The 18,695-nt window shown below is 37.3% G+C and overlaps 1 protein-coding gene across 1 annotated transcript; it reads left to right on the top strand.

Moving 5' to 3' along the window:
* The first annotated feature begins 2,254 nt into the window (after positions 1–2,254).
* Positions 2,255–3,685, top strand: LOC148957376 (uncharacterized). Its single transcript, XM_089115438.1, has one exon. The coding sequence runs from the start codon at positions 2,255–2,257 to the stop codon at positions 3,683–3,685; it is 1,431 nt and encodes a 476-aa protein (XP_088971564.1).
* Positions 3,686–18,695: the final 15,010 nt, after the last annotated feature.

The raw sequence follows: 18,695 nt of genomic DNA, 5'->3' as shown, positions 1-18,695 counted from the left end.
GACTTGGCCTGTCTTTTCTCCAAAGTGCAAGATTCAAGCTCACTAGAAAGTTTATCAACAGCCACTTTGAGGTTGTTGTTTTCTTTAGTGATGGCTGAAATTTTTCCCATTAATTCCTTGACCGAGGGTGTTCCTGAGTCATAAGGTTGGCAACCCTCCTCATTGCAAGGACTTTCTAGGACATTGAAGATCTTGTGGTCTGACCTTGGCCTATTGTGATCATCATCATCGGCAACACAAGCAGTTGAAGAACTTGGTTGAGGCTCCACAGCTCTTCTCACTAAGGTGTCGCTCTGGCCAGGAGTCCACTCTTTGTTCCCCTTTCTTGTTCGGCGCATTAGTCTTGTCCACTCCTTTCTCTTCTCCAAATTTAGCTTAATGCTCGGAAAAACATTTAGTGTAAATGGGCAAGCACAAGGACAATCTTTGTGTGGTTGTCCTGAGTGTTCATCGCAGCTACTTTTCTCCCAATTTTTGAGTTTGTATCGACTGTTCGTACAACCAATAACTGCACAATTTCCATTCACCATCTTTCGTGTTGCTAGACAGACAACTAGAGTTACAACAGGTATTTGCTGGAGCTTTGAAAATTTATCCTCCCCTTATTACAGACTGCACTACTGAGATAAACAACGAAAATAGAACAATCAGGACTCGAGAAATCTCCCAGCCACCAGCGATCACCATCAACAAAACACTCCTAACACAACGGTACGCTTGTTGTGGGTGAAATTTTTCATCCAAAAACTCGGCCCAGTCCTCTGCGTGGATATGAGGCCACGGATATGCAATTGGTGTATCCTCATAATTTTAAAAAATATCATATTCGTCCCTAAATTTCATTTTTTTCACGTTTATGAGGATTGATGTTACTTTTCGACTGAACACATCATATAAGTGCATGTACCTCACCATGTATCCCAGGGAGAGCGGCATCAATCCTCATAATTTTAAAAAAGTTAATTTCGTTCCTAAATTTCATCAATCCTCATAAATTAAAAAAATTAATTTTGTCCCTAAATTTCATTTTTTTCAAGTTTATCCTCTTCGAATGTTGTTTTCAGAGTAGGACGTGTTTTGGCTTCGCTCTCCTTCTAACACATATGTAAACTCATTTATGTAAACTCAGACCATTTATTGAACTGAACTTTTTTGATACTAAACACATAGAAAAGATTATTGAGCCCCTCCTGGCCCCCATTAACAGCAAGCTAGACGCTCTCCCGACGAAAAGTGACATTGAAAGTTCCATGCATATCTTCAGAGAAAAAGTTGTTCTTGTGGAAGAGAAAGTTGAAAGGGTTCATGGCGAAGTCAATGATCTGGCACAGTACATAAGACGCTTAGATCTTCGCATCTTTGGTGATTCGAAATCCTGCTTCCATGAAAAAACTGTGGAGCAATGGGCTTTGTAATATTTTGCCGAAGAATTGGCAGTATCCCTTCCCGAAGATGCAATTGAGCGAGCTCATCGCATCGGTAAGGTGAACGAAGGCAAGGTACAGGTGATCGTTTGGTTTAGTTCTTGGAAAAACAGATGCCTAGTTTACTCAAACAGAAAGAAGGGCAAGCTATCCATCAGTGTCAATTTAACCCAAGAAAATCAAAGCTTTTATAAAGCAGTGAGAGCAGTTGGAGAAAGAAATCCTGATAAAATTTGTTGATATAAACTGCTGTGTTGGCGTCAAGATGCAAAATGGTTCACTGAAATTCCCAAGTTCCTTCAAGGAATTAGTGGACACGTTATCCTAGGGAAAATTGGGCATGTTGTCAAGGTTTTGAGTGCCTTTTATCACATTTTTGAGAGCAGCCATGGAAAGTTTTGATTCTAGTTGTGTTTTGTTACCTTCTTATTATTGCTGAAATGGTTTCTGAACATAGACTTCACGGAAATGTAAGTTTTTTGTTGAGTACCTTTTTTTCTATTTTGGCAAAAAGGATTAATAAATTCAAAATTAAAATTGGCCCAACTTCCAATTTGAACCATGTTTACAAGCTAAAGCTGTTATTGATAATTCTACTCAAAGCTCTTTTCATACAGTTCAGTCATGCGTCCATTGATTGGCATTATTCTTTTCAAACCTTCATTAATTTCAATGTAGATTATTGTAATGAACCTTATCGGGTAAATTGTTATTTCTCTCTCTCTTCACACTTTCATTTACCTTTTGTTTCCCTGGCAAGGAAACACAAGCAAATAATCCTGTTACTTTTATTGATCTCAGGCGATATTCATCCAAATCCTGGGGCAAACATGTCCCTCAGGCATACTTGCAGATTATGTAATGCGTGCGAACGTGTAAATGAAAGAGTTATTTGTTGCGATGTTTGCAATGCTTGGTTTCACATCACTTATGCGCGAATAAATAGTACAGTTTCCCACTTTGAAGATTCAAGAGTTTCATGGATTTGCGAACGCTGTGACAGCTCTAATCTTTCTCAAACACTTTTTTCGCCCACACTTACTTTTGAGTCCAACAATTACTTTTCTCCGATTTCAGATCCTTTAGGTGAGCCTGTTACATGTTCTAGTCCAGTCTCTTTAGCTAATTCACATAAGACAGATGTGAGCACCACTCCTATGGGTCCCCTGAAGGTCCTAACCGCCAATGTAAATCACTTTCTCGCTAAGCATTTGGAGTTAAAACAATTTATTATAGATAACAATATCGATATTGTAATAGCATGCGCAACTAAAATAGACAACAGTGTACAGGATGCAGAATTAGGCCTGAGTGATTTCGATGTATATCGTAAAGACAGAGATTTAAATGGCGGGGGTATGCTTGTTGCTGTTAAGAAAACTTTAAAATCTGTTCGATTAGATATATCGACAATTTGTGAACTTGTGGTGGTAAAATTATTGACAGAAAATACTATCCCTGCAATAATTGGTGCATTTTATCGTCCTCCCTCATCAAATCTATGCATAGAGGAGCTCAAGAATTGCTTACTAAAGATACCAAATCTTCATAGGGGAAACCTTTTGTTGTGCGGGGACTTTAATTTGCCGGATATTGATTGGTCCAAAAATAATTTAAAAGAACACCCAGCACATTCAGGAGAATCACGGCTGTTGCTTGAAACTATGGCAGAGTTTGGTTTAAGTCAACATAGGTTTAAGTCAGTTAGCTTTCCTACTAGACTATCAAATACATTGGACCTCATCGTCACAAACAAGGAGTTTAGTGTAGGAGACATTAAATCTTGCCCTGGAGTCAGTGATCATGATATGATAATGTTTAATTTCTTTGTTAAGGCTGAGAGGTTGGTGTCTTGTGCAAGAAAAATATATCTTTATCATAAAGCAGACCTCGCAAGCTTGAAACAAGGCATAAACGATGCTTATTCTGAAATGATCTCTAGGCAGACGTACGATTGTGTGGATAACTTATGGTCCTATTTTAAAAATACCTTACATAAATTGATTGAAGACTTCGAGCCATTTAAATATGCCAAGACTAATTCCAATTTACCTTGCCTAAATGTTCGCGTTCGCAGGGAGATTCGTAAAAAGGAGAGGCTCTTTAAACGAGCAAAAAGGTCTGGCAACTACCTTGATTCTGTTAAGTTTAAAGCTCAAAGAAAGAAAGTGAAACATATTATAAAGAAAGCTCATGATGATTACGTTAACAACTATATAATGAATAGTGCAGATCAAAATCAGAAAAAGTTTTGGAAGTAAATCAAAGCAAAACGATTTTCTAGTACATCGATTAACGGCCAAACTTTTACTAAAACGAAAGACATTCTTGATACCTTGAATACAACATTCTATGAGGCCTTTAGCCTAGATAATAACCCCTGAGTGAAACTGTCATTGCTGGTCAAGTTGGTCTGAACTTTCCTGATATGCAAGCGATTGATATATCTTGCTCGGGTGTCAAAGTAATGGTCTCGATGCAAGTAAGGCACCAGGTCCAGATCATATTAGTCCTAAACTATTGAAGCTAATTCCAGAAGAAGCAAGTCGGTGTTTAAAACTTATTTTTGAATCTTCTTTGAGAAAATCTGAGGTGCCTAGAGACTGAAAGAAAGCAACAATCACTCCATTATTTAAAAAAGGAGCCAAATCCCAAAAATTACAGGCCTGTCTCGTTAACATCTATACCCTGCAAGCTCTTAGAGCATATAATCAAATCTGCCTTGTATGCCCATTTGGAAAATCATCAAATTATTACAAACAGGCAACACGGTTTTCGTAAGAAATATTTGTGTACCTCCCAGCTACTAACTCTTGTCCATAGTCTGGCTGAATCCATAAATTCAAAGGGCCAAACTGATGTTATTTTTCTCGACTTCTCTAAAGCTTTTGATAAGGTCTCTCCCAAGAAATTATTGTTTAAATTACAAAGATATGGTATACGCGGTGAAAACCTATCGTGGATTAAAGACTTCCTTTTTGGTAGAACGCAAAAAGTTGTGATGGATGGCGAAGAATCGAAATCTTGTGATGTTTTTCCGGTGTTCCTCAAGGCTCTGTCCTTGGTCCTGTTCCTTTTCTTCTATATATAAATGACATTGTCACTGATGTTGATTCTAAGATCAATCTATTTGCTGATGATTGTGCACTTTACCGCGAAATAAAATCTTCAGAAGATGCTTTTGCTTTGCAAAATGACCTAGATAGGCTTTATAGATGGAGCTGTGATTGGGACATGGATTTCAATGTTACAAAATGTTTTCTATGTCTGTCACACTGAAAAAGAATATTATCGCAAGTGAATATTATATTTCAGTTGACCTGGTTGAAAAAGTACAGTCTTACAAGTATCTGGGTGTATATATTTGTAACAATATGCGTTTGAGTAAGACAATTGAATAAGACGTTTGAATAAGATAAGGCAAACATTACAGGAAGGCAAACAGATCCCTTGGATTACTGCGGAGAAATTTTTCTACTTGTTCACGGCAAATAAGAGAAAAACTTTATTTTGCGCTTGTGCGACCCCATTTGGAATACGCTTGCGAGGTTTGGTCCCCACACACAGCTGAATTGAAGCATAGAATTGAAATGGTACAAGAAAATAGAGCCAGTTTTGTAATGGGTGATTATCGTCAGCGGTCAAGTGTAACAGAATTATTGTTACATTTAACCCATTCACTCCCAGCTGTTATCAAGCTATTTTGCATTTAGCCCCAGCCTCTATTTCGTGTTTTTTGCTCTGATCCCCAAGACAATTTTATGAAGTTTAGAAAATAAGGGCTGACCATAGAAAAACTCATTTATCTCAAAAACCATAACTTCTTTTAACAAACATTCTAGAGAAAAGAAAGAGATACAGGATTAAGGATTATAATTATACCAAATTTTAGCTAATTTCTTGACAGATAATACCAATATTAATTGTTTTTCTTCATGGTAAGGCCTAAAAGCAGTCAATGAAAAAGCTGATTGTAACTCCAAGCTACATCCTTCGTTAATAACTTGAAACTTCTTATTCAATGAGCAATTTCTCGTTTCTGATATAGTTAGGTTCTTTTTCCAGTGTCCATGGTCACTCTATCTTGCTTTAAATGCTCTACGCTTGCAAGAGTCTGGCTTTCCTTGTGAGGTTTCAATATGGTGTTTTTGAATGAAAGCTTTTACAACTTTCCACTGCTGTTTAGTTTCTTCTGGTTCGCTGACGCCTTGAAGCAAGTATAATAATTGAAAAACATTAGGTCGAACTAAAAAAACATTAGGTACATCCACAACCGTTTAGTAATAACAAGCTGTTGGGTAAAGTATAACAAGGTGTTGTGTTACAAGTTGATCGCAGTCCTCACTTGCTTTGCTTTACAATTCGTAACCACAAGAACTTCATTCGTGAAATCATCCTTTAATGCGTAATTGTAAAGGTAAGGTCCTGCAAATAGTCAATATTTTTTGAGACAACAAATAGTGGCAAGCGGTCTTTCTTTTTTCGCTAAGCAGATGCAACTATTCACACTTCGGGAATCTGATTAGACGCCATCTTTTACCAGCGTTCTGATTTCAAACGGATTAGTTTCATTCCAAGTTGGATCCAGTGTGTCTCTGTTTTCTGTTCTGCACACAGATTTGCTTCTTTAGCAAGTTTTTCAAAAATAACTACCAGAAGAGAGTTTTGAAAAGTCAAACTTTGTCTTTCACTGTGCCAAAGAACTGTCGGGCCTATGCATTCCTTCCCTCAAAAGCTTGATCGCTCGACACGAAGGTCGCAATTCAAATTTGACTCGGTTGCGCCTTCATCACCTTCTGATTCTGGAGAGCTACTCTCCAAAACATCAGAAATATCAACATCAGATTGTAATTCAAGTACTTCGTTGGTAAATTGGGTAAAAATGCTCCTCTTTATGGCTACTCCAAACACAACGGGAAGTAGGCCTACCATTGTTGGCAAACGGCCGCAGGATTTCAAGGCCGACGCGTTGTAACGTATATAGTATGGGACCATATGCATATTTTTGCATATAAACAACGTTTAATTATTTCTGTATGGTTTCGTTTTTGTTAAGGAACAATAGCTTAAGTGTAAGCTAGCCAATAGGCAACAAGAATTCACGACGTCAGACGACGTCCGTGGCGAAAAATGCAAAAAAGCTTGCGACGTCTGTTATGGACTCCCTATGGACACCATTGTTTTAGAGTATCTATTATTGTATATCGGACTAGCCGAGTGAAGGTTGATGTTATGTTCAAGAGATATACAAAGAGTTTCTTTCCCGATCTTTACACTTACTTGCGGGCCAACATAAGATATAATAAAGTGGCGACGAGAAAAAGTGAATAATCAAGACTTGCAAGGAATATGCCTGCAAAACTTGACCTGACTTGACACCACTACCGTGTTTCGATCCCCATAGCGATCAAAGTAACCTTGCTGCACGTTGGAAAACATGGATCAAACGATTTCAAACATTCCTCAAAGCAGCCAACATCTCGAATAAAACACAGCAGCGAGCATTGCTACTCTACCAAGCAGGCCCTGAACTCCAGGACATTTTCGAAACACTCACCGATACGGGAAGAGACGATGATGTGGACGCGGCAATCAAAAGTCTCACAGAATATTTTGCTCCAGCACAAAACACAGATTTTGAAATATTTCGTTTCCGCCAAGCAAAGCAACAACCCCAAGAAACTTTGGAGACTTTTCACACTCGCTTGAGGAAACTAGCTCAAACATGTTTATTTCCGACAGATTCAATGGATAGAGAAATAAAACAGCAAATTATTCAAGGTTGCTCGAGTTCCTCATTGCGGAAGTACGCCCTGAAAACAAAGGAGGTCACATTACAAGACATTTTGGTGAAAGGCAAAACAGATGAAATCAGTAAAGAACAGGCAAAAGAAATAGAGAGACAAACCACAGAGCCAACAGAAAAATTGCAAGCCATGAAAATCGAGCTCAAACGGGACAGACCGAGTGGGAAAGGAAAAACACATCAAAAACACAATTCTGCAAATCCACCTTCACGGAAACCAGCTATTTGTTACAACTGTGGATTCGATTACCCTCATCGAAATAAACCCTGCCCTGCCAAGGGAAAAGTGTGCAGTTACTGCAAGAAAAAATCACTTCACTCGCTGTTGCAGACAACGTCAGAAAAGCCAACAAAACCGCGAGAAAGTAAACATAGTACAAGACAATACCAGCTCAGATGACAGCTCAGAGGAATATGTTTACTGTATGGATAAATCGAACGAAAACACAAAGAAATTGGAGACTAAGCTCAAAATCAATGGACAGGAAGTTTGGTTTCTCATCGACACAGGGGCGAGTGTCAACATTCTGGATGAAAAGTCATTTGACAGAATTAATGCCACAGGGAAACCAGTCACCATCACGAAGTCAAACACCAAAATCTTTGCCTACGGATCAAAAGCACCACTCCAGCTATTAGGTACTTTCGAAGAAACTGTTCAAACAAGTAAAAAGATTTCTCTTGCACGATTCCATGTTGCAAAGAACGTAAAAGGGAATTTGCTCAGTTCTCAAACGGCTCAAGATTTGCACCTTATCAAAATAAACATACACAGCGTACAGCAAGAAACAAAAACAGCCACACAAACACATTCAGCCCAGCCCACGGTAAATTCACCAAGTTACGTCAATCACTTGTTGAAGCAACACAAGAAGGTTTTTAAAGGTGTCGGAAATTTGAAAAACTTTGAAGTTAAACTACACACAAATCCTGCAATCAAACCAGTCATCCAAGCACAACGTCGTATCCCTTTCCACATACGAAAGAAAGTCGAGGAAGAACTAAAGCGACTCAAGGAAGATGACATAATCGAAAAAGTGGAAGGAGCCACACAATGGGTAAGTCCTTTGGTAATTACCCCGAAGAAGAACAGCGAAGAAATAAGAATTTGCGTGGACATGCGTTTACCCAACACCTCAATTTTACGCACAAGACACCCTATGCCAACGACAGATGAACTGATTGCTGATTTAAACGGTGCGTGTCATTTTTCTAAACTTGATTTGAAACAAGGATACCATCAGCTGACACTGGCAGAAGAGTCAAGAAATCTAACAACATTCACAACACACAAGGGACTCAGGAGATACAAAAGACTTTGCTTTGGAGTAAACTCAGCAGCAGAAATTTTCCAAAACACCATTTCTCAGACTATTCAAGATATCAGCAATGCCAAAAACATGTCTGATGATGTAATTATCTGGGGAAAGACCCTTGAGGAGCACAATATTGCATTAGAGAAAGTATTGCAAAGATTTGAAGAAAAGGGAATTACTCTCAATGAAGGGAAATGCCGTTTCAACAAAACACGTCTTCAATTCTACGGCCTAGTCTTCAGCAAGGAAGGAGTTAGCCCTGACCCAAGTCTTGTACAAGATTTTGCCAATACACAACCACCAAAGAATGTTAGTGAAGTCCGTAGTCTACTAGGAATGTCTCAATACTGCGCAAAATTTATTCAAGACTATGCATCAATCACAGAGCCCCTGAGAAGGTTGACACAGAAAAATGCACAATTTCAATGGGGAAAAAGCCAACAATAAGCATTCGAGAAAATAAAGAAAGCTCTATTATCGGATCCAGTTATGGCCTACTTTGATATTGCCAAACACATAGCAGTCACTACAGATGCCAGTCCATATGGAATTAGTGCAATACTGTCTCAAACATCGACACCGGAAGCGACAGATCACAAAATCGTAGCATATGTATCAAGATCGTTTACACCTGTCGAACAGCGTTATTCTCAGACTGAACGAGAAGCACTAGGACTAGTATGGGGAATTGAACGTCTACATCTGTTCCTATATGGAGCAGGAAACTTCGATGTCTTTACAGATCACAAGGCACTCGAAACAATCTTCAACAATCCAGTTGCCAAACCACCCGCTCGTATCGAGAGATGGCAATTGCGACTGCAAAACTACAGCTTTACCGTAAAGTTCAAGAAAGGATCAGATAATCCGTCAGACTACCTATCAAGACATCCAGCATCGCATCGCTCAGAGCAAGACACAATTGCCGAAGAATATGTAAACTTCATCACCAAAAATGCCATTCCAAAAGCCATGACATTGAAAGAAATTGAGGAGGAGACGGAAAAGGATAAAACCCTCCAAGTTGCAATTGACCTGATTCTCAGAAATCGATGGCATGAAATGGATAAAATCCAAGATCCTACCATCAATAGACGAGATCTCAAAGTTCTTTGCAGCATCAAACAAGATCTCACTGTCACAGGAAACATAATTCTAAAGAGCACAAGAATCGTCATACCACAGACACTACGCCGCAAAGCTATAGAACTTGCTCATAAACCAGGACATTCAGGGACAACTAAGACCAAAATGTTACTGCGTGAGAAAGTATGGTTCCCATATATCGATAAAACAGTGAAAGCATTCGTAGATCAATGCACTGCTTGCCAAGCAACGGGACATGAAAACAGCAAGGAACCGATGCAGTCAACAGACCTACCACCAGCACCATGGCACACGGTCAAAGCGGATTTCTTTGGACCAGTACCATCCGGAGAATACTTGCTGTCTGTCATTGACACATACAGCCGTTTTCCTGAAGTCGAAATTGTTAAATCAACGGCAGCAGGAAGCATCATTCCAAAACTTGATCGTATTTTTGGAACACACGGGATTCCAGTCAAGTTTATATGTGACAATGGTCCACCATTTAACGGAATTGAAATGGAAACATACATTAAAACATGGGGAATTGAATTCAAACCAGGAACACCACTATGGCCTAGACAGAATACAGAAGTAGAATCTTTTAATCGACCTCTCAAGAAACTACTTCAAACGTCTAAAATTGAAGGAAACAATTGGAGAAAGGAACTGCACTTATTTCTGTTAAACTATAGGTCAACACCACACTGCACAACTCAAGTTGCACCCGCTGAACTTCTGTTCAATCGTGTGATCAGAACGAAAATTCCTGCCATAGGAATCACATCGAAACCATCCAACAAACACAAGCTTGTCAAACGAAACGATAGAGATAGCAAGACAAAAGCCAAAGTCTACTATGACAAACGTCAGCACACAAAACCATCCAACATCAAAGAAGGAGATCTTGTACTCGTCAAACAAGAGAGAAAGAACAAACTGACAAGTAAATTCGATCCGAAGCCATATCGCGTCATTGACATCAGAGGAACTAAAGTAATCGCTGAAAGATCTGACCATAGGATAACTCGAAACATTTCATTTTTAAAAAAATTTTATAACTCCTTTGAATCAAAAATCGAATCAGAGACTGATGATGATGATGATACAATTCAAACAGACACTGAACCTGAAGCCGATATTGTACGTCGATATCCAAGGAGACCACGCATGATGCCTATGTACTATGGTCAAGTTATCACACATTGAAAACTACTTTATTAATAAACTGCTGAATATATAACCGATGTTAGTAATTTTGATTTCCGAAAAAGAGGAGAGATGTTATGGACTCCCTATGGACACCATTGTTTTAGAGTATCTATTATTGTATATTGGACTAGCCGAGTAAAGGTTGATGTTATGTTCAAGAGATATACAAAGAGTTTCTTTCCCGATCTTTACACTTACTTGCGGGCCAACATAAGATATAATAACGTCATTTGACGTTTTTGGGGAAATGTGCCAAACACTCTTTGACGCCATTTGGCGTCAACGGGAATGAATGGGTTAAAATGGGACTCACTCGAACTGCGTAGATCAATATTTCAGTTAAAATACGTTCATAAAATGTTTAGAAACCAGGTTGCTTTGAAACCCCTTGACTTTTTTTCATTGGCAGCTTTTAGAATGACAAGAAGGTCACACTCAAAAAAGATTATGCCAAAATTTGGAAAAGTTGATGCTATTAAATTTTTATTCTTCTTTTCCATCATACCCATTTGGAATAGCTTGCCTGATAACATAGTTAATCAGTGTAAGTCAGAATCCTTTCACAGTCTATGTAGAAACCATTTCAGCAAACGATAGATGCCTAGACATTTGTATTGACAATGGGTCGTTAAATGTAATTTTGATGATGATGATGAGGATGGATGTTATTTTGAGGAGCGGCATCAATCCTCATTATTTAAAAAAATTAATTTCGTCCAAAAATTTCATCAATCCTCATAATTTTAAAAAAACTAATTTAGTCCCTAAATTTTTTTTTAATGTTTATGAGGATTGATGTTACTTTTCGACTTAACACATCACATTAGTGCCTGTACCCTACCATGTATCCTAGGAGAGCAGCATCAATCCTCATAATTTTAAAAAATTAATTTCGTCCCTAAATTTGATTTTTTTAATGTTTATGAGGATTGATGTTACTTTCTGACTGAACACATCACATAAGTGTATGTACCCTAGCATGTATCCCAAGTAGAGCGGCATCAATCCTCATAATTTAAAAAAAAGTAATTTTTGTCGCTAAATTTCATCTTCTTCACGTTTATGAGGTTTGATGTTACTTTTTGACTGTACACATCACTTTACTGCATGTATCCTACCATGTATCCCAAGGACAGCGGTAACAATCCTCATAGTTTTAAAAAATATAATTTTCGTTCCTAAATATCATTTTTTTCACGTTTATGATGATTCATATTACTTTTCGGCTAAACACCTCACATTAGCGCATGTATCCTACGTTGTATCCTAATGAGAGCGGCATCAATCCTCATAATTGAAAAAAAAAATAATTTCGTCCCTAAATTTCATTTTTTTCACGTTTATGAGGATTGATGTTACTTTTCGACTTAACACACGACAATAGTGGATGTACCCTACCATGTATCCCAAGAAGAGCAACATCAATCCTCATAATTTTAAAAAATATCATTTTCGTCCCTAAATTTCTTTTGTTCACGTTTATGAGGATTGATGTTGCTTTTCGACTGAACACATGACAATAGTGGATGTATCCTACCATGTATCCCAAGGAGAGCAGCATCAATCCTCATAATTAAAAAAAAATCATTTTGTCCCTAAATTTCATTTTTTTTCACGTTCATGAGGATTGATCTTACTTTTTGACTGAACACATCACTTTACTGCATGTATCCTACTATGTATCCCAAGGACAACGGCATTAATCCTCATAGTTTTAAAAAATATAATTTTCGTCCCTAAATATCATTTTTTTCACGTTTATGAGGATTGATGTTACTTTTCGACTGAACACATCACATTAGTGCGTTTACCCTACCATGTATCCCAAGAAAAGCGGCATCATTCCTTATAATTTTAAAGTCATTTTCCTCCCTAAATTTCATTTTCTCACGTTTATGAGGATTGATGTTACTTTTTGACTGAACACATCACTTTACTGCATGTATCCTACCATGTATCCCAAGGACAGCGGCAACAATCCTCATAGTTTTAAAAAATATCATTTTCGTCCCTAAATTTCATTTTTTCACCTTTATGAGGATTGATGTTGCTTTTCGACTGAACACATCACAAAAGTGCATGTACCCTACCATGTATTCTACCTAGTAGAACGGCATCTATCCTCATAATTTTGAAAAAATTAATTTCTTCCCTGAATTTCATTTTTTTAATGTTTATGAGGATTTATGTTACTTTTCGACTTCACACATGACAATAGTGGATGTATCCTACCATGTATCCCAAGGAGAGCAGCATCAATCCTCATAATTAAAAAAAAATCATTTTGTCCCTAAATTTCATTTTTTTTCACGTTTATGAGGATTGATCTTACTTTTTGACTGAACACATCACTTTACTGCATGTATCCTACTATGTATCCCAAGGACAACGGCATTAATCCTCATAGTTTTAAAAAATATAATTTTGGTCCCTAAATATCATTTTTTTCACGTTTATGAGGATTGATGTTACTTTTCGACTGAACACATCACATTAGTGCGTTTACCCTACCATGTATCCCAAGAAAAGCGGCATCATTCCTTATAATTTTAAAGTCATTTTCCTCCCTAAATTTCATTTTCTCACGTTTATGAGGATTGATGTTACTTTTTGACTGAACACATCACTTTACTGCATGTATCCTACCATGTATCCCAAGGACAGCGGCAACAATCCTCATAGTTTTAAAAAATATCATTTTCGTCCCTAAATTTCATTTTTTCACCTTTATGAGGATTGATGTTGCTTTTCGACTGAACACATCACAAAAGTGCATGTACCCTACCATGTATCCTACCTAGTAGAGGGGCATCAATCCTCATAATTTACAAAAAATGTCATTTTCGTTCCTAAATTTCATTTTTTCACGTTTATGAGGATTGATGGTACTTTTCGACTGAACACATCACAAAAGTGCATGTACCCTACCAGGTATCGTAGGAGAGGGGCATCAATCCTCATAATTTAAAAAAATTAATTTCGTCCCTAAATTTCATTTTTTGAATTTTTATGAGGATTGATGTTACTTTTCAACTGAACACATCAGCAAAGAGCATGTACCCTACCATGTATCCCAAGGAGAGCGGCATCAATCCTCATATTTTTAAAAAATCATTTCGTCCCTAAATTCAATTTGTTAATGTTTATGAGAATTGATATTACTTTTCGACTGAGCACATCAGATAAGTGCATGTACCCTACCATGTATCCTAGGAGAGGGGCATCAATCCTCATAATTTAAAAAAATAATTTCTTCCCTAAATTCAATTTGTTAATGTTTATGAGAATTGATATTACTTTTCGACTGAGCACATCACAAAAGTGCATGTACCCTACCATGTTTCCCATGGAAAGCGGCATCAATCCTCATAATTTTAAAAAGTCATTCTCGTCCCTAAATTTCATTTTTTCATGTTTATGAGGATGGATGTTGCTTTTCCGCTGAACACATCACAAAAGTGCATTTACCCTACCAGGTATCCTAGGAGAGGGGCATCAATCCTCATAATTTAAAAAAATTAATTCCGTCCCTAAATTTCATTGTTTTAATGTTTATCAGGATTGATGTTACTTTTCAACTGAACACATCAGATAAGTGCATGTACCCTATCATGTATCCCGGGGAAAGCGGCATCAATCCTCATAATTTTTAAAAAGTCACTTTTGACCCTAAATTTCATTTTTTTAATGTTTATGAGGATTGATATTACTTTTTGATTGAAGACATCACAAAAGTGCATGTACCCTACCATGTATCCTAGGAGAGGGGCATCAATCCTCATAATTTTAAAAAATATCATTTTTGTCCCTAAATTTCATTTTTTCACGTTTATGAGGATTGATGGTACTTTTCAACTGAACACATCAGATAAGTGCATGTACCCTATCATGTATCCCAAGGAGAGCGGCATCAATCCTCATAATTTAAAAAAATTAATTTCATCCCTAAATTTCTTTTGTTTAATGTTTATGGGGATTGATGTTACTTTTCAACTGAACACATCACAAAAGTGCATATACCCTACCATGTATCCTAGGAGAGGGGCATCAATCCTCATAAATTAAAAAAATTAATTTCGTCCCTAAATTTCATTTTTTTTAATGTTTATGAGGATTGATGTTTCTTTTCAACTGAACACATCAGATAAGTACATGTACCCTATCATGTATCCCGGGAAAGCGGCATCAATCCTCATAATTTTTAAAAAGTCACTTTTGACCCTAAATTTCATTTTTTTAATGTTTATGAGGACTGATGTTACTTTTCAACTGAACACATCACAAAAGTGCATGTACCCTACCATGTATCCCAAGGAGAGCGCCATCAATCCTCATAATTTAAAAAAATTAATTTCGTCCCTAAACTTTATTGTTTTAATGTTTATGAGGACTGATGTTACTTTTCAACTGAACACATCAGATAAGTGCATGTACCCTATCATGTAACCCAAGGAGAGCGGCATCAATTCTCTTTATTTTAAAAAATATTAGTTTCGTCCCTAAATTTCATTTTTTTAATGTTTATGAGGATTGATGTTACTTTTCAACTGAACACATCAGATAAGTACATGTACCCTATCATGTATCCCGGGGAAAGCAGCATCAATCCTCATAATTTTTAAAAAGTCACTTTTGACCCTAAATTTCATTTTTTTAATGTTTATGAGGATTGATATTACTTTTTGATTGAACACATCACAAAAAAGCATGTACCCTACCAGGTATCCTAGGAGAGGGGCATCAATCCTCATAATTTAAAAAAATTAATTTCGTCCCTAAATTTCATTTTTTTAATGTTTATGAGGATTGATGTTACTTTTCAACTGAACACATCAGGTAAGTGGATGTATCCTATCATGCATCCGGGGAAAGCGGCATCAATCCTCATAATTAAAAAAAAATCATTTTCGTCCCTAAATTTCGTTTTGTTTCACGTTTATGAGGATTGATATCACTTTTCCGCTGAACACATCACAAAAGTGCAAGTACCCTACCATGTATCCTACCTAATAGAGGGGCATCAATCCTCATAATTTTAAAAAATATCATTTTCGTCCCTAAATTTCATTTTTTTCACGTTTATGAGGATTGACGGTCAGGGGCGAAACTTCACTATTTTCATTAGGGGGTATGAAGCTAAGTTGCCCTGCGAAACGGCGTGGCATGGTTGATGAAAGGGCGTGTCCTACATGAACTTCATTTTTAGAGCACATCGCCTCAAGGGCTGAAATCATCGGGAAGCCCGAGAGAGGGTCTTTAGACTCAGGCTGTTTGTTTTAAGTCAAAAAATATGCCTCTAGTTTTTCTGGTGTTGGCTATAAACATTTGTTTCCGAAAAGCAAGCATTTGTAAGGCCTGTCTTTTCTATAAAAGAAATTTTATCAAAGTGGAACACCAAAACACAGCTTAGGAATTTCGGAATTTAGAAACAGCTACGCAGATCACAATGTTTCAAGAAAAAAGAGCTTCAGTTGCATTCTCTGAGTTTCATTTTCATTTTTCGGTTGCTCCGGAAGCAATTTCAATATTTTTAGACACCCAAGCACAAAGTACGTATATCTAAATTCACCATAACAAAATCCCTCAAGCAAAGAAAAGTTTTTTATTGGAGGTATTTTACAGGTATACCTATCATCAAAGCTCAATTTTCATGTTTTCGTAATCATGGATATTGTTCAGAAATAGAATAAACTCGAAAGATTTTTGCAATTCATATCTTAACTACAATTTCTTGATAAATTTTATATTATTTCCCGCTTGAACTGATCAAAACTTCCTGTTACTTGTTATGGTTATTCAAATTTTTTTGGTTAAAAAACTTTGGCGTCTGTATGACCATTTTCTAGCGAAGGGTGCAATACTTTCGAACCGTAAGTGTAAAACCTTAAGAGAATTTTGGGGCATAACTCCTTATGGATGTATTGTTGTGAAGGAGCAGCACGCGGTTAATCCTTCACTCTTTCGTAGACCTCGAAGTTGCATTAGTCAGTTGTTCACGCCACGTTGTAATGAAAAGGTGTTCACGTTGGATCATGTTTATTGTAAATAGTTTTATTATGCTCCTGTTGATGTTATGAAATGTTTAAAAACCCAAATGATGTCTTCTTCAAATATCCTGACCTAAATCTCTAAAACATGTTTGATTTCATGAATGAAAGTTTCATACATTTGGAAAAGAAAATATTAATTGATTTTCTCAACAACGTATTCCGAGATGGTATATCCTCCATGCTTTGATTCATGATGCTTCTAAAACTGTTAGTGTTCTATGGGCTCAGAGGCAGGATGGAGCGTTAGGGGGGGGGGCTTTTCAAGGGAAATTTTAGAAATCACAACAAAAGAGTTTGAAAAAAGCTCACTTGTTTTGCAAAAAGTAGGGGGAGGGGTATACACAGTATTCATTTCCTTCTTGCATCAAACACACTTTACTTTCCGTCTATACTTTTGCTGTCGATCAATACTTCAGACTTCATCTCGAGGCGAAGATAAACATGTGCGCGTTGAGCTCCAGACGAAAGCGCTGATCGGTGGACGGACGAAAGACAGAAATGTATATATGTTGATGTTCCTTGCCACGTTTCTGTTTTGTTTTCCCAACTGGGAGGAGATTGAAAAAAAAGTTGGGGGAAAAGACCATGAATTAAAAAAACCAACCTAGGGCAAAAAGTAGCAATAAAAGTGCGACCTAAAGAAAATTTCCAGATTTGCCCGACAGATACACTGGCAGCCATAAATTTCCCCGACAAAATCTGCTTTTTTGAAGATTGGGGGGGTGCAGCACCCCCCATATCCCCCCAGTAGTTTCGCCCCTGTTGACGGTACTTTTCAACTGAACGCATCACATAAGTGCATGTACCCTCTCATGTATCCCAAGGAGAGCAGCATCAATCCTCATAATTTTTAAAAAGTCACTTTTGACCCTAAATTTCATTTTTTTAATGTTTATGAGGATTGATATTACTTTTTGATTGAACACATCACAAAAAAGCATGTACCCTACCAGGTATCCTAGGAGAGGGGCATCAATCCTCATAATTTAAAAAAATTAATTTCGTCCCTAAATTTCATTTTTTTAATGTTTATGAGGATTGATGTTACTTTTCAACTGAACACATCAGGTAAGTGGATGTATCCTATCATGCATCCGGGGAAAGCGGCATCAATCCTCATAATTAAAAAAAAATCATTTTCGTCCCTAAATTTCGTTTTGTTTCACGTTTATGAGGATTGATATCACTTTTCCGCTGAACACATCACAAAAGTGCAAGTACCCTACCATGTATCCTACCTAATAGAGGGGCATCAATCCTCATAATTTTAAAAAATATCATTTTCGTCCCTAAATTTCATTTTTTTCACGTTTATGAGGATTGACGGTCAGGGGCGAAACTTCACTATTTTCATTAGGGGGTATGAAGCTAAGTTGCCCTGCGAAACGGCGTGGCATGGTTGATGAAAGGGCGTGTCCTACATGAACTTCATTTTTAGAGCACATCGCCTCAAGGGCTGAAATCATCGGGAAGCCCGAGAGAGGGTCTTTAGACTCAGGCTGTTTGTTTTAAGTCAAAAAATATGCCTCTAGTTTTTCTGGTGTTGGCTATAAACATTTGTTTCCGAAAAGCAAGCATTTGTAAGGCCTGTCTTTTCTATAAAAGAAATTTTATCAAAGTGGAACACCAAAACACAGCTTGGGAATTTCGGAATTTAGAAACAGCTACGCAGATCACAATGTTTCAAGAAAAAAGAGCTTCAGTTGCATTCTCTGAGTTTCATTTTCATTTTTCGGTTGCTCCGGAAGCAATTTCAATATTTTTAGACACCCAAGCACAAAGTACGTATATCTAAATTCAC

Source organism: Rhopilema esculentum, unplaced genomic scaffold (genome assembly GCF_057945365.1).
Source record: "Rhopilema esculentum isolate cy_ngs unplaced genomic scaffold, ASM5794536v1 HiC_scaffold_31, whole genome shotgun sequence".
Taxonomy (NCBI): Eukaryota; Metazoa; Cnidaria; class Scyphozoa; order Rhizostomeae; family Rhizostomatidae; genus Rhopilema; species Rhopilema esculentum.
This window is presented reverse-complemented; position numbering and strand designations above follow the sequence as displayed.

Bases quoted from the DNA above. Each gene is read 5' to 3' on its own strand.
- LOC148957376 (XM_089115438.1), top strand. From the start codon at position 2,255: ATGTCCCTCAGGCATACTTGCAGATTATGTAATGCGTGCGAACGTGTA.